General features: G+C 35.4%; 4 protein-coding genes and 1 long non-coding RNA gene across 5 annotated transcripts; 4 read left to right on the forward strand and 1 right to left on the reverse strand.

Moving 5' to 3' along the window:
* Positions 1-345: 345 nt before the first annotated feature.
* LOC120334665 (uncharacterized) lies at positions 346-8,990 on the reverse strand. Its single transcript, XR_013468993.1, has 11 exons — positions 8,474-8,990; positions 8,149-8,261; positions 7,978-8,027; positions 7,555-7,694; positions 7,006-7,153; positions 4,742-4,903; positions 3,599-3,667; positions 3,327-3,412; positions 2,950-3,019; positions 2,206-2,289; positions 346-1,629 (listed from the first exon to the last, which is right to left on the reverse strand). It is a non-coding gene; the product is annotated as an uncharacterized LOC120334665 (long non-coding RNA).
* A 1,172-nt stretch (positions 8,991-10,162) lies between these two features.
* Positions 10,163-12,647, forward strand: LOC120334428 (phospholipase ABHD3-like). The gene is made up of 3 exons (XM_039401939.2): positions 10,163-10,894; positions 11,364-11,868; positions 12,365-12,647. The coding sequence occupies exons 1-3, from the start codon at positions 10,259-10,261 to the stop codon at positions 12,526-12,528; spliced, it is 1,305 nt and encodes a 434-aa protein (XP_039257873.2). The 5' UTR covers positions 10,163-10,258; the 3' UTR covers positions 12,529-12,647.
* A 1,252-nt stretch (positions 12,648-13,899) lies between these two features.
* Positions 13,900-14,989, forward strand: LOC120334357 (uncharacterized). Its single transcript, XM_039401856.2, has one exon. It carries the CDS (start codon positions 13,906-13,908, stop codon positions 14,884-14,886), a length of 981 nt encoding a protein of 326 aa, XP_039257790.2. The 5' UTR covers positions 13,900-13,905; the 3' UTR covers positions 14,887-14,989.
* Positions 14,990-17,015: 2,026 nt separating this feature from the next.
* LOC120334509 (uncharacterized) lies at positions 17,016-17,990 on the forward strand. The gene has a single exon (XM_039402018.2). It carries the CDS (start codon positions 17,016-17,018, stop codon positions 17,988-17,990), a length of 975 nt encoding a protein of 324 aa, XP_039257952.2.
* Positions 17,991-18,215: 225 nt separating this feature from the next.
* On the forward strand, positions 18,216-26,711 carry LOC120334343 (protein sneaky-like). The gene is made up of 13 exons (XM_039401831.2): positions 18,216-18,407; positions 18,690-18,899; positions 19,206-19,345; positions 19,720-20,212; positions 20,774-20,926; positions 21,345-21,472; positions 22,060-22,214; positions 23,141-23,240; positions 23,319-23,414; positions 23,722-23,968; positions 24,769-25,025; positions 25,836-26,027; positions 26,098-26,711. Exons 1-13 carry the CDS (start codon positions 18,299-18,301, stop codon positions 26,266-26,268), a joined length of 2,451 nt encoding a protein of 816 aa, XP_039257765.2. The 5' UTR covers positions 18,216-18,298; the 3' UTR covers positions 26,269-26,711.
* The last annotated feature ends 93 nt before the right edge of the window (positions 26,712-26,804 follow it).

Raw genomic sequence — 26,804 nt, forward strand, 5'->3', positions numbered from 1 at the left:
CAAAGATATTTATTTCGCAAAATTTTATTTATCTATGGCCAAGTGTGGCCAAAGATAAATTTCCCCAAAATTTGCGATATTATCTCTGGGCCATACATGTCCGAACATAATAATTCATCTTCGGCCGAGGATGATATTTCAGAATTTTCTGGGCGGCGCGCCCGCGGGCCCCGGCAGCCCGCACCGCCGCGCTCGCTCCAGCCCGCACCCTGGCCTGCCTGCCCTTGGGTCTGATTAGTTTAGTTTCTGCCTGTCAAACCTATACTCGCTGTAAGATTCAGGAATCATTTAAAATATTTTTATTACTCCGAGAACAAGTTACAGAAAAGAAATAAAAAATAAAAACACAAATCAAGTTCAAGATCACCAGAAAAACATCTCAATTTTGGCAAAAATTGATACAAATAATAAGTTGGAAAGGTCATACATAACATATAGAGCATAATGAATTTATGATTTACCTATTCACAAAACATTGTCGTTAAAATAAGGGTTGACAATACAGTATTGGAAAAACACAGCAAAAATTATATTTAAAAAAGAATTGGTATTATTTATTTACATAATTGCAATAATGATAAAATTTTATTTTTACGAGATACAACGGGACATAACCGGGTCCGATTAAAGTCTCCGACTAATAAATCGACTCCGCACTCAACTTTGATAACTTACAAGCGTTTAATCAATTTCAATTAAAGGTGCTCCCGAAGTATGCGAACCAAGATGGCGGACATCGGAACGTAACATGGGTAATAGGTTAGGGTTAGGCGATAATTTTTTTCCAATTTTCCTTATTTTAGTTTTATTATCAGTTCGACGACTAGCCAAGAGCCTCCCGTAGTATTTATACCTAAAATTATGGCCTAACCCTAACCTAGTACACATATTACATTCCGATGTCCGCCATCTTGGTTCGCATACTTGGGAGCCCCCAATTAAATATATATTTAAGATTAGTCAACTTGGGTTCTTTTTAGTTTTAAAATTTTAACCCCGGTTCCGAATTCAAAATCTATAAGAATGTGTGGGTACCACAGCGCGGATTTAACTCCATTAGCATCTGAAGAGCATTGCTTTACATTTATTAAAATTCACACGGAGCTATTCACGAGGGATCATCAATATATATGGCTATCTTTGGGATCTGTTAGAAAACGTTATTTATATAAATCATATGCAAATGCTTCACGTTGATCAGTATTTACTGACGGTTATGGAACTTATTACTAATTTATACAGATAAAGTACCTCTCGTCATTTCTGAGACAGCTTCTACTCTGAGATGAATCTTGGTTTTGAGTGATAAATTTAAATATTGGCCCAGCGAATACTGTCTGCTACTATGGAAGATTCGATACTGTCTGCTAGGGTTATGAATAAGTATTTTAAACATTAATTCAAAATAATTCAATTTTCAACAGGGTAGCAGCGTTTTTGCCACCTTTTCCGGTAAATGTCAATGCAGTTCTTAGTTCTTGAAACTAAAGATTCTCCGCGTATCAGTATAAGAATATAGCTATGTTGCATGATACTGGAATGGTTCACGCAAAATCACTCAGTTCAGTTTGCAGTTTCGAAGTTCGAAGAAATTTTTCTTCCATGATCAAGGTTTTTCTTTGTTGATATCTAAAATGAATTGGGGATTAGTTCGACACGTGATGAAAACTTGCACATTGTGTATATGAGAGCCGTCAAAACTGGGGATCCCTTCTCCTGTGCTATGGGCCTCGAGAGGGATCAAACGGGGGTAGCGGTGAAACATGTCTGGGTATCGATTACGTTGAAGAAAAATATAAATTGAATGATGTGGAAGGTTCGTGCGTGCGACGTGTTACATTTTATGAACAATATTTACAGTGTTACAAAATGAAAGCCTCGTGCCCAAACTAAATATAAACGCGATCTTAACAAATTCCTTGAGATATACAGCGAATCTTATTGCGGCATTTTTCCATGATGATAAATTACAACTCCGAAAGCAAGCAAGTTATGGAAGGAATGAGAAAAGTACAAATTGTAATAAAAAATGATCCAACATTTGGTTTTGCATTGATTGTGGCAGCACCAGGCGGGCCAGATTAAAGTACTCAAAGTGACGTAATTGGCCCGCGGGCGCCGTAGTTTGACCATGTCATGTTTACGTTCCACTACGACCACGAGATGCGGTTTTTCGCAAGCTTTAATTGTTATGATTAAACTTACTTTCAGTAATGCAGCTCCATGTGTCACAAACGCAGCTCAGTTATGTTCAAAGTCAGTGATATTTCTTCTTTTAGTTTATTATTTCTGAAACGAAATAAATTAGTTTTAGTCGACATATTTGAAAGCGGTGTTACAAAATACTAAAAATAAAACAAAAATACCATAAATTTTTATAGGAGTACCGAGAGCGTTATTAAAAAGCTATTTTAGACATATATAGTAGCAAACTATCTAATTATGGTGTACCAACGGAACACATTACGCTCAACCAACTACACCACAGTCACTGAAGCGGTCAGTTGTCCATTATTAAAATACGGCCATCCTGCAATCATTTTTCTCTCGAATTCGTAACAAGTCAATCAATATACCATTATAAATTTTACTCATTGCCATTTCATCGGAAGCTTATGGATATTTTTAAAAGAGACACCTTGAAATGGAAACTCAAATTTGATGGATTTGCGAGATCGCAAAAAATCCGATTAGTAGAGATTTCTGAGCAGTAGGTCTTTCATTTTGCCGCAACTCCTGAAACATTTTGAATGCTCGTATCCAAAATGTATTCATCCCAGAGTGGAGTAATCGCGGCAATTACTTGTGTGATACGGCAATACTCTAACCCCTCTTAAATTCATGGTGGCGTCCATAGGATCACTTATTCAAATGTTGAAATCCGGAGATACATTTCTGATTTCGATGTAAATTAGTGAATTAGATTTATTGTAGTAAAATGAAGCATACCCAGTGCAAATATGTTCGTGATAAGTGATCACGTGTTTCTTCAATCTCGCTTGTGGCATTCTTGATAGGCCTAAAATATAACAGAAACGTAATGTAACAATTACTTTAGTGATGTAAAAAGGTGAAAAATCCGCAAGAAATTCAGTGCTATGAATATAAAGCAATATTCTAAGCAATCAAGATAAAAACGTGATACTAGCTTTTAAATACAATCGTAAAAATTATTGAATAACATACAATCTAGTCTGTTGTAACACACTGGCAACTAAATCATACGTTACATACGCATACATTAATGCATTCGCGAAAGTAAAACCTTTGCATTACAATGAAGTTCTGATACGTTTTTTATCTTTCAATAAAATGAAAAAACAAACCTGTCCGTTTATTGAAGCGACCACATTACCATCGAGTTGTGGCAATATCGAACATCAAACGTTAAGTTTCGACCACCTCTTTATACCTGTAATTAAATTGTAACATCACGGGTAATTAATACTATTCACCAATGTTCAAATGGTGCCGAAACACCCGATATTAAATCTTAGATTAGACAAATTTATAAGCTATTCCAGTAATAGTAACAAGATCGCTTACACTTAAGAGTTTAAGAATTTTTCCGGATATAAAACGATATAAATATAATTACCTTTAATTTGCTGTTAAATGTTTCAACGTGGAATGTGATGAGTTTTTTCACATGTTGGAGAGACTCCGCCTGAAATATAAGGTGGCAAAATCGTAAAAGAGTACAGCGGTAAATTTTTATTTTTGGTCGATAAACTCTGGTAACAAAACTGCTCAATAATAATGAATACTGAATATATTGAATTTTGTTCGAATTAAACATAATATTCATCATCAAGCGTCATAAAAAAAAAAACGGTAAAAATCTTTTTGGCACGCTGTTATCTTGAACTTTATTACCGTATAAAATTTAAGTTACCTCATTAATCCTCCTTGGTATCCTGAATGAAAATCATACATTTCAATAGTATTGAATAATCTTTGGTTTGTGTTCGTCGCATCTTGTTTTCGTTTCACATCTTCGGACTCCATTTTCAGTTTGTAGTAGTAATAAAAATTCAAAGAGTAATCTAGGTATAATTTTAGTCTATAGTATAATAATATAGCTGTAATATAAAACGTGATATTTTGTTAAATGGAGCCAAGTGTGAGAATATAACAAGACACAGATTCACAATTATTAGAAAAAAAATTTAATAAACCGTTGCTACCTGACGGTCGCGGTAATCTAAAAAAGACCGACGAGCAAGAAGTGCCCGCATAAGAATCGAGATTTAATCGCTTTTGGATCGAAAAGAAATATACAAAGACATGATATCATAATTCTTGGTTGTATTACAAATTTCTGTCAACCAAATGTCGTAAACTAATTTCATGATCGTAAAAATTCAAATAATCACCTTATTACTTCATTATCGCCTCCGTTCGCATATTCTTTCGTAGTCTGATTCAGAAAATGAAAAGTAAAAATCTAAGAATTTGCTATCAGAATTCGCTCAAATGTTTCAGTAAAGGCCTGCTTAGTTCAATTCAACTATATTAGCATATCTATAAAAAGATAAAAATTAGCTGCAAAATACAACGTTTCAAGTATACAGAAGAGTAAGTGAAACAGGGTAGAGTCGTAGACAATTAACAATAAGTAGACGAAATAAGACGGCAAGAAAAAGTAAAGAAACACACAATTAAGATTTTGCAAAGAGCGTGACACCAATTAATGATTGCCGTTGAAATGAAAAAAAAATATTACAATAAAATATGTTACCTTTGAAATAGCCAAACAAATTCTTTCTTCAAAGTTTATATTCAGCACATATAAAGTCATCGATTCCACAGTCTCAACTAAGTTCCCATTTTCTGTTGCTATCCAGCAGTTTCCGATATCAACATTAAGTTTGTTCACTCCAGTAAGTGCAAGGTACGAAAGCTGAGGCAGGGTGATTCGAATATGCAGAAACGTAAAAAAAAACGATAAATTTACAATTGAATCCCTATTCTATACTAAATTTACTTTCAACTACATTGGTTATATTAACTGTAAAAACTGAAGATATAAATGAAACGTAGTGTAACAATTTACTGGTGTAAAAAGGGGAAAAATCCGTAAGAATTATACGGTTACCTTATTAATCCTTGATCGACACCTTGGTTTGTGTTTATCACATCTGCTATTTTCGTTCCAATTTAAAAAAAAATCAGAACTCATCACGGCATTTCCAATTTGTAGTAATTTAAATTAGCAGTTATTTAGATCTAATTTTAATTTAGTGTAGCTGTAATAGATGTAAAGAACTTAAAATGTTAGGAAAATCAACGTGATGGGATATGAAAGGATGAGCGACACTCAGATGCAGTCAACTCATTTAAAAAGCAAAATCAGAATAAATAATGAATTAACCGTTCTTACCTGACGATGGTGGCTTGTATCTAGTGGATTTTTTTTTGGCACAGATCAAAAAAAGATGAGCCTGTAAAATACGTCAACATTTAACAAGTTTGGAATTTAAAATTATACTCAATACATGATATCACGATTCTTGGTTAGTATTTAATCAAGTATTTTATACTCTATTATAGTAGGCAGGAACGCATTAATCAGTGGTAATTTAATTGTTAATTTTGATTGTAAAAGTAATCACTTACCTTATTACTTCTTGATACACTCGCTTCGCCTAAGCCTTCGTAGAGTCATAAATTCAGAAAATGAACAAGAATTATCAGAACTTGCAATCCAATTCATATATATCAAAGACCTAGGTTTAGTTTAACTACATTAGTGTAACTGTAAAGAAAATAGAAATTGGATGTAACAAAATTAAACACCGAGGTAAATATGATGATATGAATCATCGAAAAAAGCAGTGCGTGGCAAAAGATGGGAATATAATAATGAAACAAACAGTCTGCAGAAGAAAAATGACAAAATATTACAGTCAAATATCTTCAAAATGGCCAAACATTCGCGAATAACCGCTTCTTCGGCAAGGTTTTTATTTAACACATATATGTAGTCATCAATCTCAACCTAATTCCACAGTCTCAACTTATTTTAAAGTTCGCATCACCTGTTCCACTCCAGCAGTTGCCGATATCAACATTTGAAGATTGTTTACATCTGTTAATAGGTTGGATAAATGCGGATGAAAATACAGTACGATGAATACGCAACAACAAGTTAAAATAGGTCGGTTAAAACAGCAGAAAAGTAAAAAAAAACTTAAATTCAAATATACTTACAATTCTTATTTGTTTGATATCCTCTATTCATTTACGTCACTCATTTCCAATTGAATTCAAAACTCTTAGACTAAATCTACTGTAACTGCATTTGTTATTTGTAACTGTAAAGAGTATGAAAATCACAGAAGATGATTGTAACGTAATACAAACGTTTGCAAAACAATGATGCACGTAGAGACTGAAAGAACGGTAGATGTACACGAAACTACACGAAATATACAATATAAGTAAAGAGCCGTTACGGCAATCATAGAAACAACTATCAGTAAATCTAAAATGTAGTGTGAAGCAGACGTAGCCAATTAACAATAAGTCGACGAAATAAGACGGCAAGAAAAAGTAAAGAAACACACAATCAAGATTTTGCAAAAAACGTGATACCAATTCATGATCGCCGTTGAAATGACAAATATATATTACAGTCAAATATGTTGCCTTTGGAATAGTAAAAACAAATTCTTTCTTTAAGATTTATATTCAGCACATATAAAGTCATCAATTCCACAGTCTCAACTAAGTTCCCATTTTCTGTTGCTATCCAGCAGTTTCCGATATCAACATTAAGTTTGTTCACTCAAGTGCAAGGTACGAAAGCTGGGGCAGGGTGATTCGAATAAGCAGAAACGTAAAAAAAAACGATAAATTTACAATTGAATCCCTATTCTATACTAAATTTACTTTTAACTGCATTGGTTATATTAACTGTAAAAACTGAAGATATAAATGAAACGTAAGGTAACAATTTAGTGGTGTAAAAAGGGGAAAAATCCGTAAGAATTATACGGTTACCTTATTAATCCGTGATCGACACCTTAGTTGTGTTTGTCTCATCTGCTATTTTCGTTCCAATTTAAAAAGTTCAGAACTCATCACGGCATTTCCAATTTGTAGTAATTTAAATTAGCAGTGATTTAGATCTATTTTTAGTTTAGTATAGCTGTGATAGATGTGAAGAACTTAAAATGTTGTTAGGGAAATCAACGTGATGGGATATGAAAGGATGAGCGACACTCAGATGCAGTCAACTCATTTAAAGAGCCAAATCAGAATAAATAATGAATTAACCGTTTTTACCTGACGATGGCGACTTGGATCTAGTGGATTTTTTGGCACAGATCAAAAAACTTGAATATATTAAATAAAAGCGATGAGTCTGTAAAGTACGTCATACGTAAAATACATTTAATAAGTTCAGAATTGAAAATTATACTTAATACATGATATCACGATTCTTGGTTAGTATTTAATCAAGTATTTTATACTCTATTATAGTAGGCAGGAACGCATTAATCAGTTGTAATTTAATTGTTAATTTTGATTGTAAAAGTAATCACTTACCTTATTACTTCTTGATACACTCGCTTCGCCTACGCCTTCGTAAAGTCATAAATTCAGAAAATGAACAACAATTATCAGAACTTGCAATCCAATTCAAATATATCAAAGGCCTAGTTTTAGTTTTAACTACATTAGTGTAACTGTAAGGAAAATAGAAATTGGATGTAACGAAATTAAACACCGAGGTAAATATGATGATATGAATCATCGAAAAAGGCAGTGCGTTGCAAAAGATGGGAATATAATAATGAAACAAACAGTCTGCATAAGAAAAATGACGAAATATTACAGTCAAATATCTTCAAAATGGCCGAACATTCCCGAATAACCGCTTCTTCGGCAAGGTTTTTATTCAACACATATATGTAGTCATCAATCTCAACCGAATTCCACAGTCTCAACTTATTTTAAAGTTCGCATCACCTGTTCCACTCCAGCAGTTGCCGATATCAACATTTGAAGATTGTTTACATCTGTTAATAGTTTGGATAAATGCGGTTGAAAATACAGTACGATGAATGTGCAACAACAAGCTAAAATAGGTTAATTAGAATGAGCAGAAAGGTAAAAAAACGCGAATTCAAATATACTTACAATTCTTATTTGTTTGATAACCTCTATTTATTTACGCCACTCATTTCCAATTGGATCCACAACCCTACGACTAAGTTTACTTTAACTGTATTCATTATTTGTAACTGTAAAGACTGAAAATGATTATAAAGTAATGCACACGATAACGACACAATGATGCACGTCAAGTCGTGAAAGGCGGACAAAATGATAGAGGTATTACCGAAACTACACGATTTAGGTAACATACAACCCAATTTAGGTAAAACTCCGTTATAGCATAAAAGCATAGAAACAACTTTATCAGTAAATCTAAAATCTATTTGAAGCATTTGAATGTACTTACGATGCTCACTTGTTCTAACAAGAACATTTCCTTGTTCTCGATCGCCTCCATTTGTTTACGCCGTCGTCTCTGGTTCAATAATTACACACCAAGAATCAGTTAGTACTGTGCTATGGCCTAACTGAAGTAAAAGGTCTTTAGTAATCATTGCATCTTCCGATTTAGATCCACTCCGTCGTAAATCAATAATGGTAGGCCTAAGTTTAGTTTAGCTGCGTTAGTATGGCTATAAAAAAATATATAAAATGACTGCAAGATAATACAAAAGTTAGAATATAAGAGAATTAGCGACAAACGATTCCCATAAATCATGACAAAATAAAGTCAAAATTACCAAATATAAAAACAATGCTCACCCGACAGCGTCAAATTTGAAAAGACCGCCTTGGCGCAGACAAATACTGACGTGGCAAGAAAAAAGCTTGATTATAATAAAGAAACAAAAAGCGGAGGAGGTCGCAAAATGAAGATGCTTTTTCATTGGTTATTAGGAATCACGTGACCAGTAAAGTCTGCCACACTACTGTGTTCTCCGCAAACTGGTGATTTTTTGAAGCTTTCGCTTAATTTGTCACAACTCGAGTCTGCGAGTAAGTTACCCGCAATATATCCGGGATAAACTTAATATCCGGAAGACACTCAAAATGACCGTGAGTTAGAGGAACTAATAGCCAAGGCTTTTGCTAGGATTCAAGATCAAATCGAAATACCTATCACTCGTTGTGACACAAATATATGCAAATTGTGCAGATTCCTCAAATGTGAAGCGCATAGTGAATGCGCTGCTCAGTAGGTCTCACCCGAGGCTTAAAGTGAACACGGTGGAAGCGCCTATGGGAATAGCGCCCAACTATACTGATGGAAGCTGTAGATGAAAGGTCACCCTTTTATATATGCCAGATGCATATTTAGGCGTCTTAAACCAGAACCAAACTTGACCTTCATCAATTTCATTTCCAAAAATTATTTGAAATCCCAAAAATACTCGAATATTCTGAGTATTCTCGAAATGACTGAAATTGCCCAAGACATTCATAAACCTTTCAGAGATAAAGTTCGAGAAATTTTTATATGGCCATCATTCATTTTATAATCAATTCAACGCACATTAAATCTTTATATGAATATATTCATTTTAAATGTAGGAATTGCTATTCGCCGAGAACAAGCCATGGATGATCGGAGACGAGACTTAGTCACGTTACTCAGTTTAGAATCACAATTTTGACAGAATTGAATTTTTTCGTCATTTTCCCCTGATTTATATATGAATATTTTTTTAACTATGACATTGGCGACCAACGAAAGTAATTCTGACAGCGAAATATTTTGAGTAGTCTTCGTGCACCCTACGAAATCCTGCGTCACAAACATTCAAATGTGGAACGACCGAAGAAATTTATAGTAAATAATTGAGTTTTTGATTCATAAAAAGCGCATACTCTTTCAGGTAATAGTAGAATTATGTGGATTCTGTCCAAAGTCCAAATACCTCACATTTGCAACGCAAGTATGAAATTTTGCGGCCATTGTGAACGAACTTTGATCTGTGCAATATCTGGCGTATAGACCTAGGGGTGTAACGTTCATTCCATGTCTGTGCGACGTTATTGTACACAATTTGCTCATTAGGGTATGTTTTCAATATCATGTTTTCTGCGCCACTTTAACACGTTTGATAAACGCAACCGCGCGTGCTGATCTATATTTGCGCATCATTGTTACAAATTAACAGATTACTGTAATTCATGGTCGCGGTTTTACAGTAAGACTTCAAATTGCTGTATGTACCGGTACTATACTTCAAATACTATTTTTGTTCGGGCTGTGGACGTAATCGCTGCCGTACTTGCAACAATGAATGCTTCAAATTGTAAACGAGCCGAAAATTCTTCTTGGGCAGTTTATGTTTTTGTGGTATTCGCTATTTTCTCTTCGCTTTCAGGCGTTGTGGGTTGGGCAATATGTTTGATAGCGTGCTGTGGAATATTATATTGGCACAAATATTGGTCAAATTATGGTAAAATTCCTTTGGTGGCATGTAAAAAGAATACCAAACTCGATAAGTTTTTGGAAAGACATATCTCAACATTAAGACACCCGTACATGCCGTTGTATTGGTGTCCTGGGGCAAGAGCAATAACGATCATACGTTACTTCGTTCCTTGTGTTGGACACCTGGAATTAAAGAGAGAAATACTTCATGCCGACGACGGTGGGATATTTGGTGTTGACTGGTGTCACAATAAATCAAGTTCTCAATATTCGGAACCAAGTACGAGGCCGACAATAATAATTGTTCCGGGTTTATCATCAACGCCTGAATCCGGATATATTAAATCAATGACTCTTTGTTTAGTTGAAAGGGGATTCCGAGTTGTCGTCTTAATTTACAGAGGACTTGGAAACTTGAAACTAAAAGTAAGTTGTGATTTTCTGTTTAGAGATTTAGTCTTACATTGTTACAATTTATAACCGAAATTGCTATCGCCCATGATAAAATAGCATGCAAAAAATGAATATGACAGCATTCAATTTCTGTTAAGCCGAGTAATTCGTTGATAGAAAAGCAAAATCAACAGTATGTGTGTTTGCTATACAATATCTATCAAGCTATTTATCTATTTACCTCCCTGCTGAATAAATATGTCTGCGACTTCTGCCATACCACGTCCGTCGTTAACGTACCCGTTTGCCCTTTGAATGGCGTCAAAGCCGTCAGTACCATAAGCACGTAATTACTTAGTTCAAAGATCAGTGCCCTGCACTGTTTTAGCGCATGATTATGTAACCATCCACCATTAACGAAATAATTTAAAAAATTTCAAAATACACTTCCTAATTCACTTTTCTTGTACAGTATTTGCGTTTAAAATTCGTTAACTTTCAGACACCAAAGACACATTGCGCAACACATACGTCTGACTTGGCAACACTTGTCGATGTAGTTCATGAACGTTTCCCAAATGCTAAACTATATTGCATCGGCGCCTCACTTGGAGCATTGATAGTAGGACGATACATGAGTGAGCGGGGTGATGACGTCAGAATTGATGCAGGGCTGCTATTTGCATGCTCATTCCATCCTCCCATTTGTATGGAAGAGTTTGAGCTATGGAGTAATAAGTTACTTCTAAACTTCCAAGTCACTCAAGGTTTGAAGGAAAACTATCGACGTCATAGTCACGTTTTTGAGTCAGTCGTGGACCATGAAAAAGTGGAAAAATCCGCATTCCTCCGAGACTTTGACACTCATTTTACGGCTCCAGTTTTTGGATACAAAACTACTGAAGACTACTTCAATGATTCAATTTTTTGGGGAGATAAAATGGAAAATGTAAAACGACCTTTACTTTGCGTCAATTCCAATGATGACCCATTCTCACCTGAACGAGGTAACGGGTGTATTTATGTTTCAAACTAGAACGAATTTTGAATTACGTGTGCCCTGGGTGAAGCCCTATAGCAATTATGGGGGTTGCAATTGTCTAATAACAAAACTTTGTGTGCATATAATATAATATAGGCGATTTCAGATTGTTCGACAAAACTGTTGTCAGCATTTATATTACTAAAATCGGTACTCCCGTGGTATATGTACCAGGTTGGAGTTAAGCCATAATTTTATTCCAATTTTCCTTGAGCTTTCCGGTTGAACTGAAAATATTTTAGTTCTATTACGAGTTTGGGGACTGTCTGTGTTAGCCAGGTGAATATACCCCTTTCCCATAGGGTTCTCTTTAAACAACTTGATGTAAAGTAGGCGAACAAAATTATTCACCTCCATATTGGTACATACACTTCTAGGGTGCCCTAAAATCTTCATAGTCTGGTTCTCAGTCATTTTGTTTACGCCAGATAACTTGACTTTGTTCATTTTGCGCTTTTCAGGTTTACCAAAGATGGAAGTTACTCAAACGGAGAACGTCGCCCTTGTGATGACTTATGGCGGAGGACATGTCAGTCACCTTGAAGGGTGGAATCCATTTTCAAAGAGTTATTTCGAGAAAATAATGGTAGAATATTTTGATGCAATGATTCAGGGAAAATATTAGATTTGCAGAAAACATACGAGATCCTTTCGTAAAATATGTTTCTTTATTAGCTGTTTCTTTTTATGTTTTTCATTTTCATAGCTATTTCCACAGTTATTATATATTATTTGCTTCTAATGTTTTTCAATGGAAATAAACGTAATATCGTGGAAAGGAGTATGGATATGACATCACAGTGAAAAGGTACTTATGGTATAGACAAGAAGTTTCCAACACGCGGCCCGCGAGGCAATTTTTTTCGGCCCGCGTCATGGTTGAGATTTTTCTATGAAAAACTCAAATGGTAACATGTCAACTATGACTAACTTTTATCGTGTCGTATAACATCAAGAGTCTGGTCCGACAAACTGTAAAAGGTGAAACAAAAATTTCCCCTCATTATTCCACTTTACCAAGTTCATATTTTGTTCTATTTTAATAATTAAACTGTAAACGGTATTTTCATTGAGACAAAATGAACGAGTTTCGGTCGGATCATTGTGGCCGAAGAACGGTTTGCAAAGATAATTAGACACTCTCGTCGCATAGTTGCGTATTTGGTAGTACTTATATTCGCGAGCAGTTTTTTCAACTATGAAAGTTAGCAAGTCAGCCCTCCGCACATGACTAGCGGACGAGCATTTGCATGCTGTCTTAGGACTAGCAAACCAATTTTCATGTCTTTGGTGTAAGATTCGAGTGTAATTTCAACAAATACATTCCGATTTCTTTAATTATTTTTTGTGAATCAATTCTGTACCCAATTTCTTGGTTTGCGACTCGCGTCGCCAATAAAGTTCAAAAAGTGGCTCATGACATATTTTGAGTTGGAGACCTCTGGTATCGACAGAATTAAGGATTTGCCTATTCTAAATGAACACCATAACTGTGGCTCATTGGATTTTGTTCTAGCGTATTTAGAGACGTCGTCCTATAAACACTGTATGCCTATATGTGTGCTCGAGGAGTATTCAGTTCAGACTGTTTACTGCTTTTAAAGATTAATTCAGGCATGTTTGGGGCTCTGATCTCTATCTAGAACCCGACTCTATTTTGATGTTGTTTTATTGATCAGATAAATAAGAGTAATTTTAGTAACATGATCAAAGTAGATGTATTTCATGTTTATCATACAGATATGAAAGAAAAGATAAATGTAAATAATCGTTCACTTATCTACAGAGTATGTTGATTTGATTATGTAAGATAAGCACACTATTAGTCAGTTATTAGAAACATGATCACACGTGATAACTGTTTATCAGTTCGGGGCTATTGATAAGCTGAACAGCCATTTACAATCACGATTATTATCGACAATAAGAATATAAAAGCACTAATACCAAAGAAATTTAGATTATTGTATTACGAACACAAGACAACATTAACAACTACAAAATGATTTCCTACCGTCATCCTTACCAAGCTCTATGGAATGCTCAATTAACGCCATTCGTTCGTTATAATTACGCTGGCATTGCAGATTTGGAAGAAATTACAACAAGAAAAAGAAAGTTTTCATCAGACGAAGGATCAGATCTCGTGAAATCCAAATATGTGAATCCGAGGACTGAAGTTGCCAAAATTTTTGAAGTTCCAAAGCAGTCAAAGCCAGTCGTTAAGGTGGACACTGACAAAAGAAAGAAGAAAATTACTTTATTTACCATAGACTCAATACTTGGACACTCGACCGGGGAAAGCCCAAGAAAAAAGAGAAAACTTCAACTTACACATCCAACAAATAGAAAAGATGATTCAATTGATTCGGGTTTTTCGTCATCTGGAGAAAATGAAGAATCGGTTGTTGTTAGTACAAATGACGACAGCGGAATTTGTATAAAAGATTCCAATGAACAACAAAAACTACCAGTCAATTCTAAGTCTGCTCAACCACAGTTACACCGACCCAAAATAGAAAACATACGACCGGCCTCGGAAAGCTTAAATCACATGTATATGCCTATCAATGGTGTACATTATTTTTATCAAGGCTTCAACAGATTTAGGCAACAAAACTCGATTCCTAAACATCAACATGCTATGTCATATGCACCGATTCAAGCAATAGCTTTCGTTGACCAAGAAATCCGACCAAACTCAACAACTTCAAGATCTCAAAAAACAGAAAAGACTAAAAGGACAAGAACTACATTTACTCAAAAACAATTGGAACGTTTGGAAATTGAGTTCAGCAATCATCAATACATTGTTGGCATTGAAAGACGAGAACTTGCTAGAAAGCTCAGACTGACAGATGCGCAAGTTAAAGTTTGGTTTCAAAATAGAAGAATTAGGTATAGGAATGAGAAGAAGCGCGAACCCGAAGAAGAAACCAAAAAACTCGATATCCTCAAACGTGAAGCGTTTGGAGAACCTTAAGATATATCTCTCTGTAGTATCCATTCAAGTTGCAAAATTTTATTATTTTTTTAAATCGTTTGTACAGTTATTTTTGCCTGAAAGTTTCATTAAATAAAATTGTTGAGTAATATTTAAAAAATATCTGCTTTAATCATTTATCAGTGAGTGTGCCTATAGAATAAAATCCAGGGGTATGCAATCTCTTCCCTGCCGAGAACTAAAACTAACTTATCATAATTCATCATAGTATCATACTTTCTACAGCACCGTACTGGTATTCATCGCTTGCTGGTATATTGCCCAAGTCTTTTTGTACTTTTGTATGCTGACCGACATTGGCGTGGTTTCGAATTTAGATCGTCACACACGCACACAGTGATCGAGTTCCAGCTGCATAATGTATACTAATTCCGCTGTATACGAATTTTCAGGCGGTTCTGTTACAAAAATTCATGTAATGCTAACCGGTTCGCTGATCTCATAAAATTACGTGAGACGATTCTATAGAACCGGTGCGAACCGGCTGAATCCCACCACTGGATAGCGGTCACATACACTTCACACATGTTATGTGCCTACGGTGAAATACACCAAACCCGTCGGTTGCTATGAAACGAAAACACCGTTCACACTAGCATGAACGAAGACACACAAAAATGATTTGCTACGACGAGTCGGATCATGCCCGCGGGCCTAATGTTGCCAACCCAATGGATGACAGATACAAAATTGATAGTCAAAATCAACTAACTAATTTAATACATTAGGTACGCAAATCATTTGATATAATTTTTATATTATCCGTCAAGAATTTATTTTTGCCGAAACCGGTTTACGTAATTCAGTCGAACCAGTCTCGATATAGCGCCAGTATTTGTGTACTATGATGTAAAATCTCATTTCTGCAATTGATGGACAGTTCCTGCCTGAGAATTGAATATGATGAATTGACATTGAAATTGTGGGAGCAAAACAGGTGAAATATGATTTGATCATAGTTACAATAACCCTATTCCAATGATCTCACCAAATCACATCGCTGCAGAATAAATTTTATTATGAATCTTTGAATACCTTCGCTGTTTCAATCCTTCAGTAGATAACATTTTGTCTAAATATCATTATATAATACTAAACTAGATGGAATGGTTTTGTGTATTTCGTAGGCCTTTTTCTATTTTGCATGAACAACAAGTCTTGGTTTGCTCTGATTTTATTTTAAAAATGTTAAATCACCGCCATCTTGTTTCCATTTGTTCGACAAAGGTCGGTGTGAATTAAACAATTTTTTTTCACTGGAGCGCTATTTTTGCAATACAATTTTGACTTTTAAATATTTTCTTTCAAGTGGGCTATTGATGAAACAAGTTTCTTATTGTGTGTGACAACTCGGCGAACTGACTGGGTGGTGGATTCTATGTTTGTGTGCCTGGAAGACCCATCAAAATATATTTTTTAAGTATCCCAATGAGAAAGTCACACACAATCAATTATCTTCCAAGTATTCGAGATTCGATTCAAAAAAGTATTCGATTCTGACATTTGCTGGTATTCGAAAATGCCCAGCCCTAGTTACGACACGCGTGTACATATATATATATATATACCTCATTACAACATGTATGAACAACATTCGGATGCAGTGACTTATCCAAATGTATTTGGACTCTTTGACTGATTGTTTTAAAATTAGCGTAATGAGTTATACGTATTTGTCGTAATTAAAGAAACTGTTACGGCTGTTCTGTGTTGATCATCGTCAGCTGACTGATGTCTCTAAACATAGATACATGATAATATGATCAAAGCATATATATTATAGTTTTGTTACATGAATGAAACTTATTATTATTAATCAGGTAATAACAACGTGATAATACGTAGTATTGATAATTTTCAAACTTATACAACAAAGTCAAATTCTATTCCATCATCAATTATCTGCGTATAGATTGAGTAATCATATTAGATAAGATAATCAGTTACTAATAACAACATGATCACACGTAGCGGGCATTGATAAGATTCACAATTAAAGCTCAAATTTTGTCCGTTATCGTGAAAAAATATATATATAGATGACCAACAAAAACGAATTAAATATATATTATTCTTTTTGAAAACCAGACAAGTTTGAGGATTGTGAAATGATTTCCTATCGCCACCCTTACCAATGTATTTCAAACGCACGGTGGACGCCATTGGTTCGTTTTAATTACGCCGGGGATGAAGATTTGGAAGATATTCGTACAAGAAAAAGAAAGTATTTATCCGATGGACAGGTTACAGAAAGTAAAGTCACAAATGCAGAAACACACGACACCCAGATCTGCAACTTAAAATACTCCGAGGTAACCACGCACACCAAACTTGATCAGAAGAAGAAAATTACTCTCTTTACGATAGACGCCATTTTGGGGCATTCGACGGAAAGCCCAAGTAAAAAGAGAAAACTTATTCAATTTTCGAAGCCAGAAAAAAAGAAAGATAATTCATTCGATTCTGGTATTTCATCATCAGAAGAAAACGAGGATTCAATATTTTCAAATACAAACGCAAACGAAAGCGGAATCTGCACTAACAATTACGAAAAACCACAACACCAAAGAGCTGAAACTAAGACTGTCGTTCCAGATCAACCTAAAACAATGAACAATCAAGAAATGCTTCCCTCGGAAAGCTACAGTCATATATATAAGCGTGTCAATACCTATTTCTATTTTGGATCGAACCATCTTGAACAACAAATTTGGATGCCTCACCAGCAAGCAATTCCAAAGGCCCCGATTGAGCCAATAGCCTTTGTTGGCCAAGGTTGTTCCTTGCCAAATAATCACAATTTGTTAACTCCTCGACTTCAAAAGTCAGGTCAGACAAAAAGAACAAGAGCAGTTTTTACTCCAAAGCAAACAGAACATTTGGAAAATATGTTCAACAATCAACAATACATCGTTGGAATTGAAAGACGAGAACTTGCTGAAAAGCTTAGACTCACAGATGCACAAGTAAAAGTTTGGTTTCAAAACAGAAGAATCAAATACAGGAATGAGAAAAAGCGAAGACCCGACATAGACATAAACAAACTCAGCATTCTTAAACGTCAAGCAATCGGTGATTTTTGAAATGCTGGGTAATATATTATAACTTCATGTTCCATTTTTGAATTTGTTTGTACAAATCTTATAATTTAATTCATTCCATTAATACAATGGCGAATGATCATGCTCTCCGCCATCATATTTTTCGGAGTAATTTATTTTATTCAGTTCTTTGATCCTTGCTCTCATATTATAATCTGCAATATGGCTGATATTTCCGCGTAGGATGCTGGGTATACAGCTCGTCGTACAAGGATTGTGGAGAGCAAAACGTGCCGTTATGTTTCCATCCTTTGTGGGCATTTCGTTAAAGTGCATGGAGAAAATAGAGAATGCCCGAAAATAAGCCTTTGGTTAGAAGAATCGTAGAGAGTAAAACGTTAGAATGTTTTCTTATAAAACGACTCATTTCATCGGTAATAGGCTTCTTAGTTGGATATGGTAAGAAATGCACCTTAGTCTATTTAATGTCTAAATGTCGCTACTGGATAACTCATTGCTAACGTTAACTTAGTCAAATGAGTACGCCGATTTTAATTCTAGTTGAAGTGGATATCAAACTAAATAATTTACTAATACGCCTTCCAAATCGTGTTTCTATTTCGGAAAGATAAGTTCCGCTGCTTTGGTGAATAAAACTCAAATTTTTCCAGAGTATTTTCCTTACCCTGTCGGTAGGCTACGGCATTTGGGCAAGATATCAATGAAATATTTATTCTTCAGCATATTATGCGATGTCTTTTTCGCGTGCTTTCCGACCGGAAGAACAAGAATATGCAGATATGGTAAAATGGGGAGTTTTGCTGGCATCAACGATCGGCTGTTTTGTGTCTCCACAATGTTGTTGCATCGCAGCATTATGTGTGCCAACGATGTCTGCTAAAACTGGAAGAAACTTCATCCAAGCAATATTATTAGCCTGGATTTTGGCAGGTAAGTTCGGTAAATACTGATTATGGTTTTAGATTTTTAGAATAAATGATATTGGATCGCAGACGACATTTTTTATAAAAGGCATTCTAGGTTCAATTTTATGCCGAGATTAAGGCTCGGTATGACATCACAAACCCCGCCTTTGGCACTCATTGTTTAAAAATAGAATTAATATGAACGCACAATAGTTAGTAGTGTTGATTGACGTCCATGGAAACTAGCACACCATCCTTTCTTCCCGTTATTTGGGGGAAAATAGTTAATTGATTTTCTCATATAAATTATTTTATATTATACTCAAAACAGGTCCCATAACAAATATCATGTATCATGCAACTGAAGCAATTCGGTGCATATCTTGCGTGACGGAACTGCAGGAAAACCAAAGTGAATTGATGGTAGATCTCATGAAAGCACCAATTGTTCACGGATTGGGTTTGATTGTGGTATATTTGAATTTTGCTTCTCTCAATACTTTTCGTTAATTTGCTTTTATTTACATATAAAAAACTTGTTTAAAATATAAATTTCGCGATACGCGCTGTGCTCATTGGAAAATTGAAACGTTATCATCCACACAGAAATAAAACTAAAAGGCAGTTAATTTGTCCCTTCATTTTTAACGATATTTTAGATTGTGTATATTACAGAAATTTCGTCTAAGCTGGGCGAGAGTTGTTGATTAGGGTAATGATAAGAATTATTGATAAGTAAAATTTGTATCGCTTTGCAGTGGCGCGTAATCAGTAAACCTCACACATTAAGGCGTTATCGTCAAATTGATCAATTTATTCACAAAAAATTTTCGTCTCCAAACAAGGATGAATCAGATTCTCTGGATGATTCACAATATGAACTTGAAGACAATTTAGAAATGTTACAATCAGAATTACTCATTAGCGCTTTCGGGAAAGCCAAAGCAAAAGAAATGATGATAGAAGAGAAGGAAGCTGCAGAGAAAAAAAAGGAAAGCGCAGAAGAAGAAACGAGAAAACGAATAAAAAGAAAAGCAAAAGTAGCGAGGCAAGGAAGAACTCTAGCAAAAAAACCTAAATCAAAGAGGAATAAAAGAAATGCTAAAAATATGAGAACAAATAGGCTAGAACGCTATCGAAAAATTAATTCGAGACGAAATAACCGACTTCATTCATTGTTGAAACGTAATGTTAAAAGAGCAGATGTGTATATAGACGAGGAAGAGTATCTCCCAAATGCACCAGAAGAAGAATTCACCAACGAAACGGAGGCGATCGCTGACAAAGGAGTTGAATTAGCGGAAAATATGAAAAAAGAGGGTCTTCGGGTTTGCAATGGTATGGAAATTATAATTTTACTTTGGCGCTTAATCATAAGTTAGGCGGATTTCAACTACGAATGGTGACTCACTGTTATATTTAAATATAATTACCTGTTTCATGTGTTTAATTAATAATCAATAAAACAAGATGTGGTGCCACTTTGGTATGCGCGTGAAAGTCATAAAACTAATCTGGTACGTGATCCGAATTGCATAAAGACATTCTGATAAAAATCAGAATGTACAGTCATTCTGATTAAGTTCCCAACCCTGTCATCGTTAGGCCGCTGAGATCGCTCACAGTGGCACCCAAGATGTCTTGGTCGGCCTAACAAAAATTGGGATCACTGACATATTTGGGGTGAACATCCCTCAAAAATTCCGACACCTCACCTAATTTTGAGCTGTGGCAACACACATTAATTTTTAACACAAATAAAGTTGTATTTAGATATCCAAAAAACGGATTATCCCCCCCCCCCTAAAGTGACATTTTGGGAACATACTTATGAGCACATTTACTTTATTTTCAGTACAATAAGTTCTTAGTGCTCATATTCCTTTCTATCTCTTCCAGAAATTTTTGATAAAGCATACAACGGATGCTGCGAATTAGCAGATACAGCGTGGGCAACATGCATGGGTATCATCTTAGTTCCCATTTATTCGCATGTCATTTGTCAAATCGTCTATTGGGTCGGAGAGGCAAAATGCAATAAGAAGATAAGAGGTAGTCAAAAAGAATTGTTTGTAATTGGACTAATTTTTAAAGTTACCGGTACCTAGTGGAAGTTTCCCCGAGCATCGGTTTTCTTGTTTATTTCCGTAACAATAAGCAATGAGTCAATAACGACGCAACACTTGCAATTAATGCGGCCGCATTAATTAAGTGGTGACATGACGTGGTTTTATGTTACAATAGTTAGTTTTCAGTTGTATTTCCAAAAATTAGTAAATCGAATAAATTAATTGTCACTATACAGGCTGAAATAAACTAGGCAGTCAACGCCGATCGGAAGATTCTGATCTTTTCAAAAAAGAAGACCCCGTAAGCATCAGTAGCTGATTGTACACGGCCTTGATCCGGGCGAAATGGCGTCGGATAATAAATTGAAAATTTTGGTTTTCTCAAGTTGTTTTATTTTTAGATAAGAAAGATAAAAAATGTAAGGCTCAACCTGATCTTAACAATGAAGGGGTTAACGATAATTACAGCTTCATTTCATACCAAGTTGAAAACGTTCATAAACAGTTTGACATGAAATTGTTATGGAAGGTTTGATTTGATATAATAATATTGAAATAATTATCTTATTTTCGTGTTTTTTTTCAATTTGGTGTTGAGATTATTATAATTGTATGAAAAATACATTAGGTGTATAAATGATCATAGTATACTAGGCCTCTTTTAAGTTCATTATTGACATTTTAGAAGGTATGTTTTAATAGAGCATGAACTCGAGGCCGGGAGACGTCGCTAGAAGGCCATTTTTTCGCTTTTTCATTTGAAACGAACACTTTTTATTTCGTATTTCTCGGCCGTCTTCGTGTCGGGAGATTTTTTTCAGCAAACTCGGTGCTATGAGGTCTACCAAAACGGTTCCACATTGATCATGTATTTGAACATTGCTCTCTTGTTTGTTCCGAAGAATGTCAATGCGAGTTGAAGTTGCAAGCAAATGTATTTTCTTCAACTGACTCCAATGCCCCCTAAAGGTCATATCGTTGTCTACCAGTAATGTACCAAAGTCCGAAAACATCTGTTTATATGATATTCATACATTTATGCATAAGTTGCTTTTTTTTAAACCAAAATGAAATAAACTCTCACTCTCTCTCTCTCTCTCCAATTACTTTGTTTAGAAACCCTCCCTTGATGAAAGAGCGGCTGTGATGACGATTCAAGAGATTACTCAAGGAGTGAAAGCTGATTATAAGTGGCGTATGATGGTCATGAATATGTGTGTTTCTATTGCAAAAAAAGTCGTGGCAATAACCATTATTCTTGTATTAAAAGCGTAAGTAAGAGACTATATACATTTGCCGTTCCTGAATTTAAACGAAAAACAATTTTTTTTTGTTTAAGATAATTTATCATTTAGTAAATTTATTACCGATCACTCGAATGCCACGAGTTTCTGAAACTATAAAGATTTATTGAGGTTTATTGCGTGCCAATGAAGCGATGAAGTCAATAAAATCAGGAAAATAGCTGATAGATGGTGAAGTTCACATTACTAGAGCCCAAGAAAAAGCCTTGGTCATAAAAAGGCTTTTGTCTACTCTAGGAGTTACGCTGACTGTTAGCGAGTGAGAGCTTACAGCCAGTTTTTTCACTGGAGCGAGTTTTGAATGTTCAAGAACATTCATTATAATATCTGATATGATAAACATTTAGAATGATGGAAAAATTTCTCCACAGAAACGACAAAATTTCTGGTTGGAAAACATGGAATTTTAGATGAATGGTCAATAGACTTTTCGGGCAAAGTCATCCATTATACACGGTGGTCGCTATGAAGCAGAAAATTTAAAGGTCCGATGAAATGCGTATAGGTATAGGTGGAATTGGAAGGATATCCCACAAATTAACCTTCAAAACGCTACATAAGCTTGGACTTCTAACTTAAGACACTGCTCCTGAGTGCTCGGATGACATTTTGAGCATCTATGAGTGTAATATAACATATGCCTTTAAAACCATTGTAAAAGTTATTATTTGTAAAAACAAACAGCTGTTTCACAAATTTTCTGTTTTTTTCAGCGACGACCCTGTATATTTAAGTTTATTTATTTACATAAATTTTAATTAGCACTCCGGAAGTATGTGCACCAAGATGGCGCACAACCTGAACCCTAACCTGGTACACATACTATATTCAGGTTGTGCGCCATCTTGGTGCACATACTCCGGGAGCACCTTTTAATCAATATAACATTACAGTGCTGCTGGATACAATACTAATTATCTTACTGACTACAACTTCGACAACTTTTATATATCTTCCTATTTCGCATATAAAGACAAACAACGGAAAAAAGCGGTGGGTATTCTTTATGTGTCCACAATTTGATTTGCGTTCGTCATCAACTTAAATTTTTTTTATTTTCGAATCTTCTAGAGAAAACGTCATCTTTTGCCGTTAACAAAAATAGAAAGCAAATATGTTTTGAGACCGACAGATTTCAAATTCACTGCGGCAGAAAAGAAATCTATAGTAAGTATCTTAGGGGAAAGAAAAAGCCGACAAGACGGTCCAATCACATGGTGAAACATGGCTTTTCGTATGGCTACCAGGGTAGATGAAAATTTAAACAGATACATGGACGTGAAGGGCGAAGGGTCCAGCAATCCTCCCGCACTCAATTAGCCACGCGAGATTCGAACCCGCGGGGGCAAACAGAGAAAAAAGCTTGTTCCAACTCTTAACACGATTCGCCAACTGTCAGCCTCCATATACCGATGTAATGTACATAAAAGTGATGCGTACTCTCTAAATTTCCATATCCTAATCATATTTTTAGCTATTCAAGATCATCACTCTCATTATACAAGGATTATTTACTACTATTCTATTCGTTTTCGACGAAATAGTATTTTTTATCATGGACCTTATTGCAAGACACGGTAAATCTGATTACCATGTAACTGGACGACACAGACTAGAGGCGAATATTGTCGGAAACGGAACTGTGTCTGATTTGTTACGAGTTGTGTTTTCTGGATTCTTGGATAATGATCATAGCATGGAATTAACTGGTTCTAATGAAGGTAACTCAATCCCCAAATGATCAAAAATTCGTTGCTCGAAGCTCAGTTTTTTTATCTAGTTCAATGCGTATATCAGTGGTTCCTAACCTTTCTTGTTATATTCTTTCCTTTCCTATTTTGGACCTTTTTTTCCTCACTCTCTTCACACAAAACTACAATTCACAAGTCGCACTCCCGTACAGTTTATATTATGTGTATAAATAATTATTGCATTATTAATAATGAATACTAGTCATACATATCTAGTACAAAAGTTTAAATCCTCACTGTTTGGGAAACGTTGGCGTATATAAAATGAATAAAAGTAATAAATTACCAGCGACAACCTCAATCTTAACCACTGAAAATTCCAAAGTAATTTTTTTCAGTGGATAAAGATAATTTTCCCCATTAGAACAAGAATTCTAACAACATTATCACAATAACAAAACGATTCATAGGACCACTCTGTGTCCAACAATTAAGCAGAGTAATGCATTCACTAGAATAGTTGCTTTTGGCCGCTATCTTATTAGGAAACTGAACTGTGACCATTTTTCTGATTTTTCGGTACTCCCGTAGTATGTGAACCAAAATGGCGGACACCGTAACGTAGTATGTGTGCCAGGTTAGGCCATATTTTTTGGTACAAATACTACGGGAGCTAGTACCCGAACTCATAATATAACTAAAATAAGGAAAATTGGAATAAAATTATGGCCTAACCTGGTACGCATACTACGTTCCGTTATCCGCCATCTTGGTTCGCGTACTACAGGAGTACCGTTTTTTCATCATTCACAAGTATTTCTCTATTTCAGAATGTATGCCTCATCCACATAAATTAGAACGGGAAATCGTGACTTGGTCCATCACCGGCTACAGTTTTTTAATCTGTCTTATACTAGTAGAAGGATATTTGCTTCGTATTCGACGCGTTATTTGTGGAATATTTTACCCAAGACGAGAAAAACGTAGAATAATTCATTTATATAACAACCTATTACGACAAAGGAAGCAACATATATTCTCAGTACGAAAGGCTGTCCTCAAGCTTGCCTTGACGAAAAGATTGAATGTAAGTGTTAAACAGTAAACATTTTCAAATCGGAGAGATACAATCCAATTGATAAGTAGCCCAGGCTTGTATGTGTGAAAAGTACAGTATTTTACGGACGGACCATAAGGCATCCGTACTAACATGGGCAATGGACCTTTCCCCGACCTTTGACCCCCGAAAAACTCTTTATATATTTTGATTCATCGCATACATACAACAATCTGTTTTTAAAAGGTCCGGTAAAGAATTTTATCCTAATCTATCACAGCTATTTCTACACTAATTTTTTATTACTACAATTAAATCAAAACTCCTAGGAGGACAGAGTGATAATTGAATAATCCGATTTATATTTTAAGTTTCGGACACAACAGAAAACTAACGAATATTGTTCAAAAACGCGAAAACGAGGTAATGTTTACGACCACGCTTGAAAATCTGTCTGAGTGAGAAAGTGTCTAAGCGGATGCGAAAAGGGAATATTGTTACGTCACTTTTTGCATCATGCTGATGGGCCAATGTCACGAAGTAAACAAGGAAGTCGATGCTCGGGGAAAGATCTATAAAGGGTGCTCCCGAAGTATTCGTACCAGGATGGCGCACAACCTGAACCAGGTTAGGGGAGGGGGGGTTCAGGTTGTACGTCATCTTGGTACGAATACTTCCGGAGGGCCAAGTAAAGCACTACCCGATCCGCACCATCTTATAAGGCGCCTGATCGATTTTTGAGGTGTTTTTAAAGTGCGCCTGATTGTAAGGAATTCTGTAAATAGCTTATCAATCCCCGTTCTGAAGCGGTTTATTAACAGAAATCCACATTTATTTTAGCAAAAATACAGTTTTCTGGAGGCAATTCGGATTCGATACCCGAAAATTGGCAAAATATTATCCATGTTGGGATATGGAAAACTTCGTTGTTTGATATGTGAGACACCTGAAACGCCGAAACATACTTTGTGGAGATGCAGTAACGTCAAGTGCAGGATGCTGTATTGTAATATTTGTTGGATAGAAGTCGATGTAAGTCAGGTTACAATTATACGTTAATCGACCGACAAATTTTGCCAAATCTAAATTTCTTACTCTATAGGAAATGTGTTGGGCATGCAACAGTTACAGAGGAGTAGAGAAAGCATTGCCAAACACAACTGAAGATAATCAAGCCACAGATGAAATTGAGAAAGACCAGCAAGAAATAGTAACAACAGAAAATCAAAATTTGCTTCTTAGTGATGAAGAAGACAGTGAAACTTCGCTCTAATAAAACGACGAAAGCCGACTGTTACGTTGACGAATTTATTTACTAAACTATTGGTATGGTTGCCAACAGCCGACTCAAATCGAATAAAGATCCATATTTTTTTCCCATACAAAGTATAAGAAATATGATGAACAGGTAGTGGCACTATGCTTGGTAATTGTGAGAATGAGTTGAAAATCTCGTCTCATTCCTCATTCCAGCCTTGCCCGAAATAACGATTTAAAAAAACAAGTTAATTCTATGTCTGCTCTTATTTTGTTGGTTTCATTTTTTCTGTTTTAGGACTACATTCAGAAAGATGTTTATAATTGTGACTAAATCGATTCACGAAAAACTAAAATATGTTATACAGTCAGCTCAATACTCTAATATGGTCGTTATTATTAAAATACACTGGCCTCGCGTTTTTAATAGTAACTAACTATATTATTCGGGAATAAAGCAAAAATATGGATGTTTAACACAAGTGAGGGTATATGCCGCCTGAACCAGTGATGACCAATTATTGTGTCTGCTGTAGATGGATACTTTAATAG

The sequence above is a fragment of the Styela clava genome, chromosome 15 (assembly GCF_964204865.1).
Source record: "Styela clava chromosome 15, kaStyClav1.hap1.2, whole genome shotgun sequence".
Taxonomy (NCBI): domain Eukaryota; kingdom Metazoa; phylum Chordata; class Ascidiacea; order Stolidobranchia; family Styelidae; genus Styela; species Styela clava.

Excerpts from the sequence above, each read along its gene's own strand:
- LOC120334428 (XM_039401939.2), top strand. The coding sequence starts at position 10,259 with ATGTACCGGTACTATACTTCAAATACTATTTTTGTTCGGGCTGTGGAC. Across the intron at positions 10,895-11,363 it reads TTGGAAACTTGAAACTAAAA|ACACCAAAGACACATTGCGC; the intron begins GTAAGTTGTGAT and ends GTTAACTTTCAG. Across the intron at positions 11,869-12,364 it reads CCCATTCTCACCTGAACGAG|GTTTACCAAAGATGGAAGTT; the intron begins GTAACGGGTGTA and ends TGCGCTTTTCAG.
- LOC120334357 (XM_039401856.2), top strand. The coding sequence starts at position 13,906 with ATGATTTCCTACCGTCATCCTTACCAAGCTCTATGGAATGCTCAATTA.
- LOC120334509 (XM_039402018.2), top strand. The coding sequence starts at position 17,016 with ATGATTTCCTATCGCCACCCTTACCAATGTATTTCAAACGCACGGTGG.
- LOC120334343 (XM_039401831.2), top strand. The coding sequence starts at position 18,299 with ATGCCCGAAAATAAGCCTTTGGTTAGAAGAATCGTAGAGAGTAAAACG. Across the intron at positions 23,415-23,721 it reads CGGCAGAAAAGAAATCTATA|CTATTCAAGATCATCACTCT; the intron begins GTAAGTATCTTA and ends TCATATTTTTAG. Across the intron at positions 23,969-24,768 it reads ATTAACTGGTTCTAATGAAG|AATGTATGCCTCATCCACAT; the intron begins GTAACTCAATCC and ends TCTCTATTTCAG.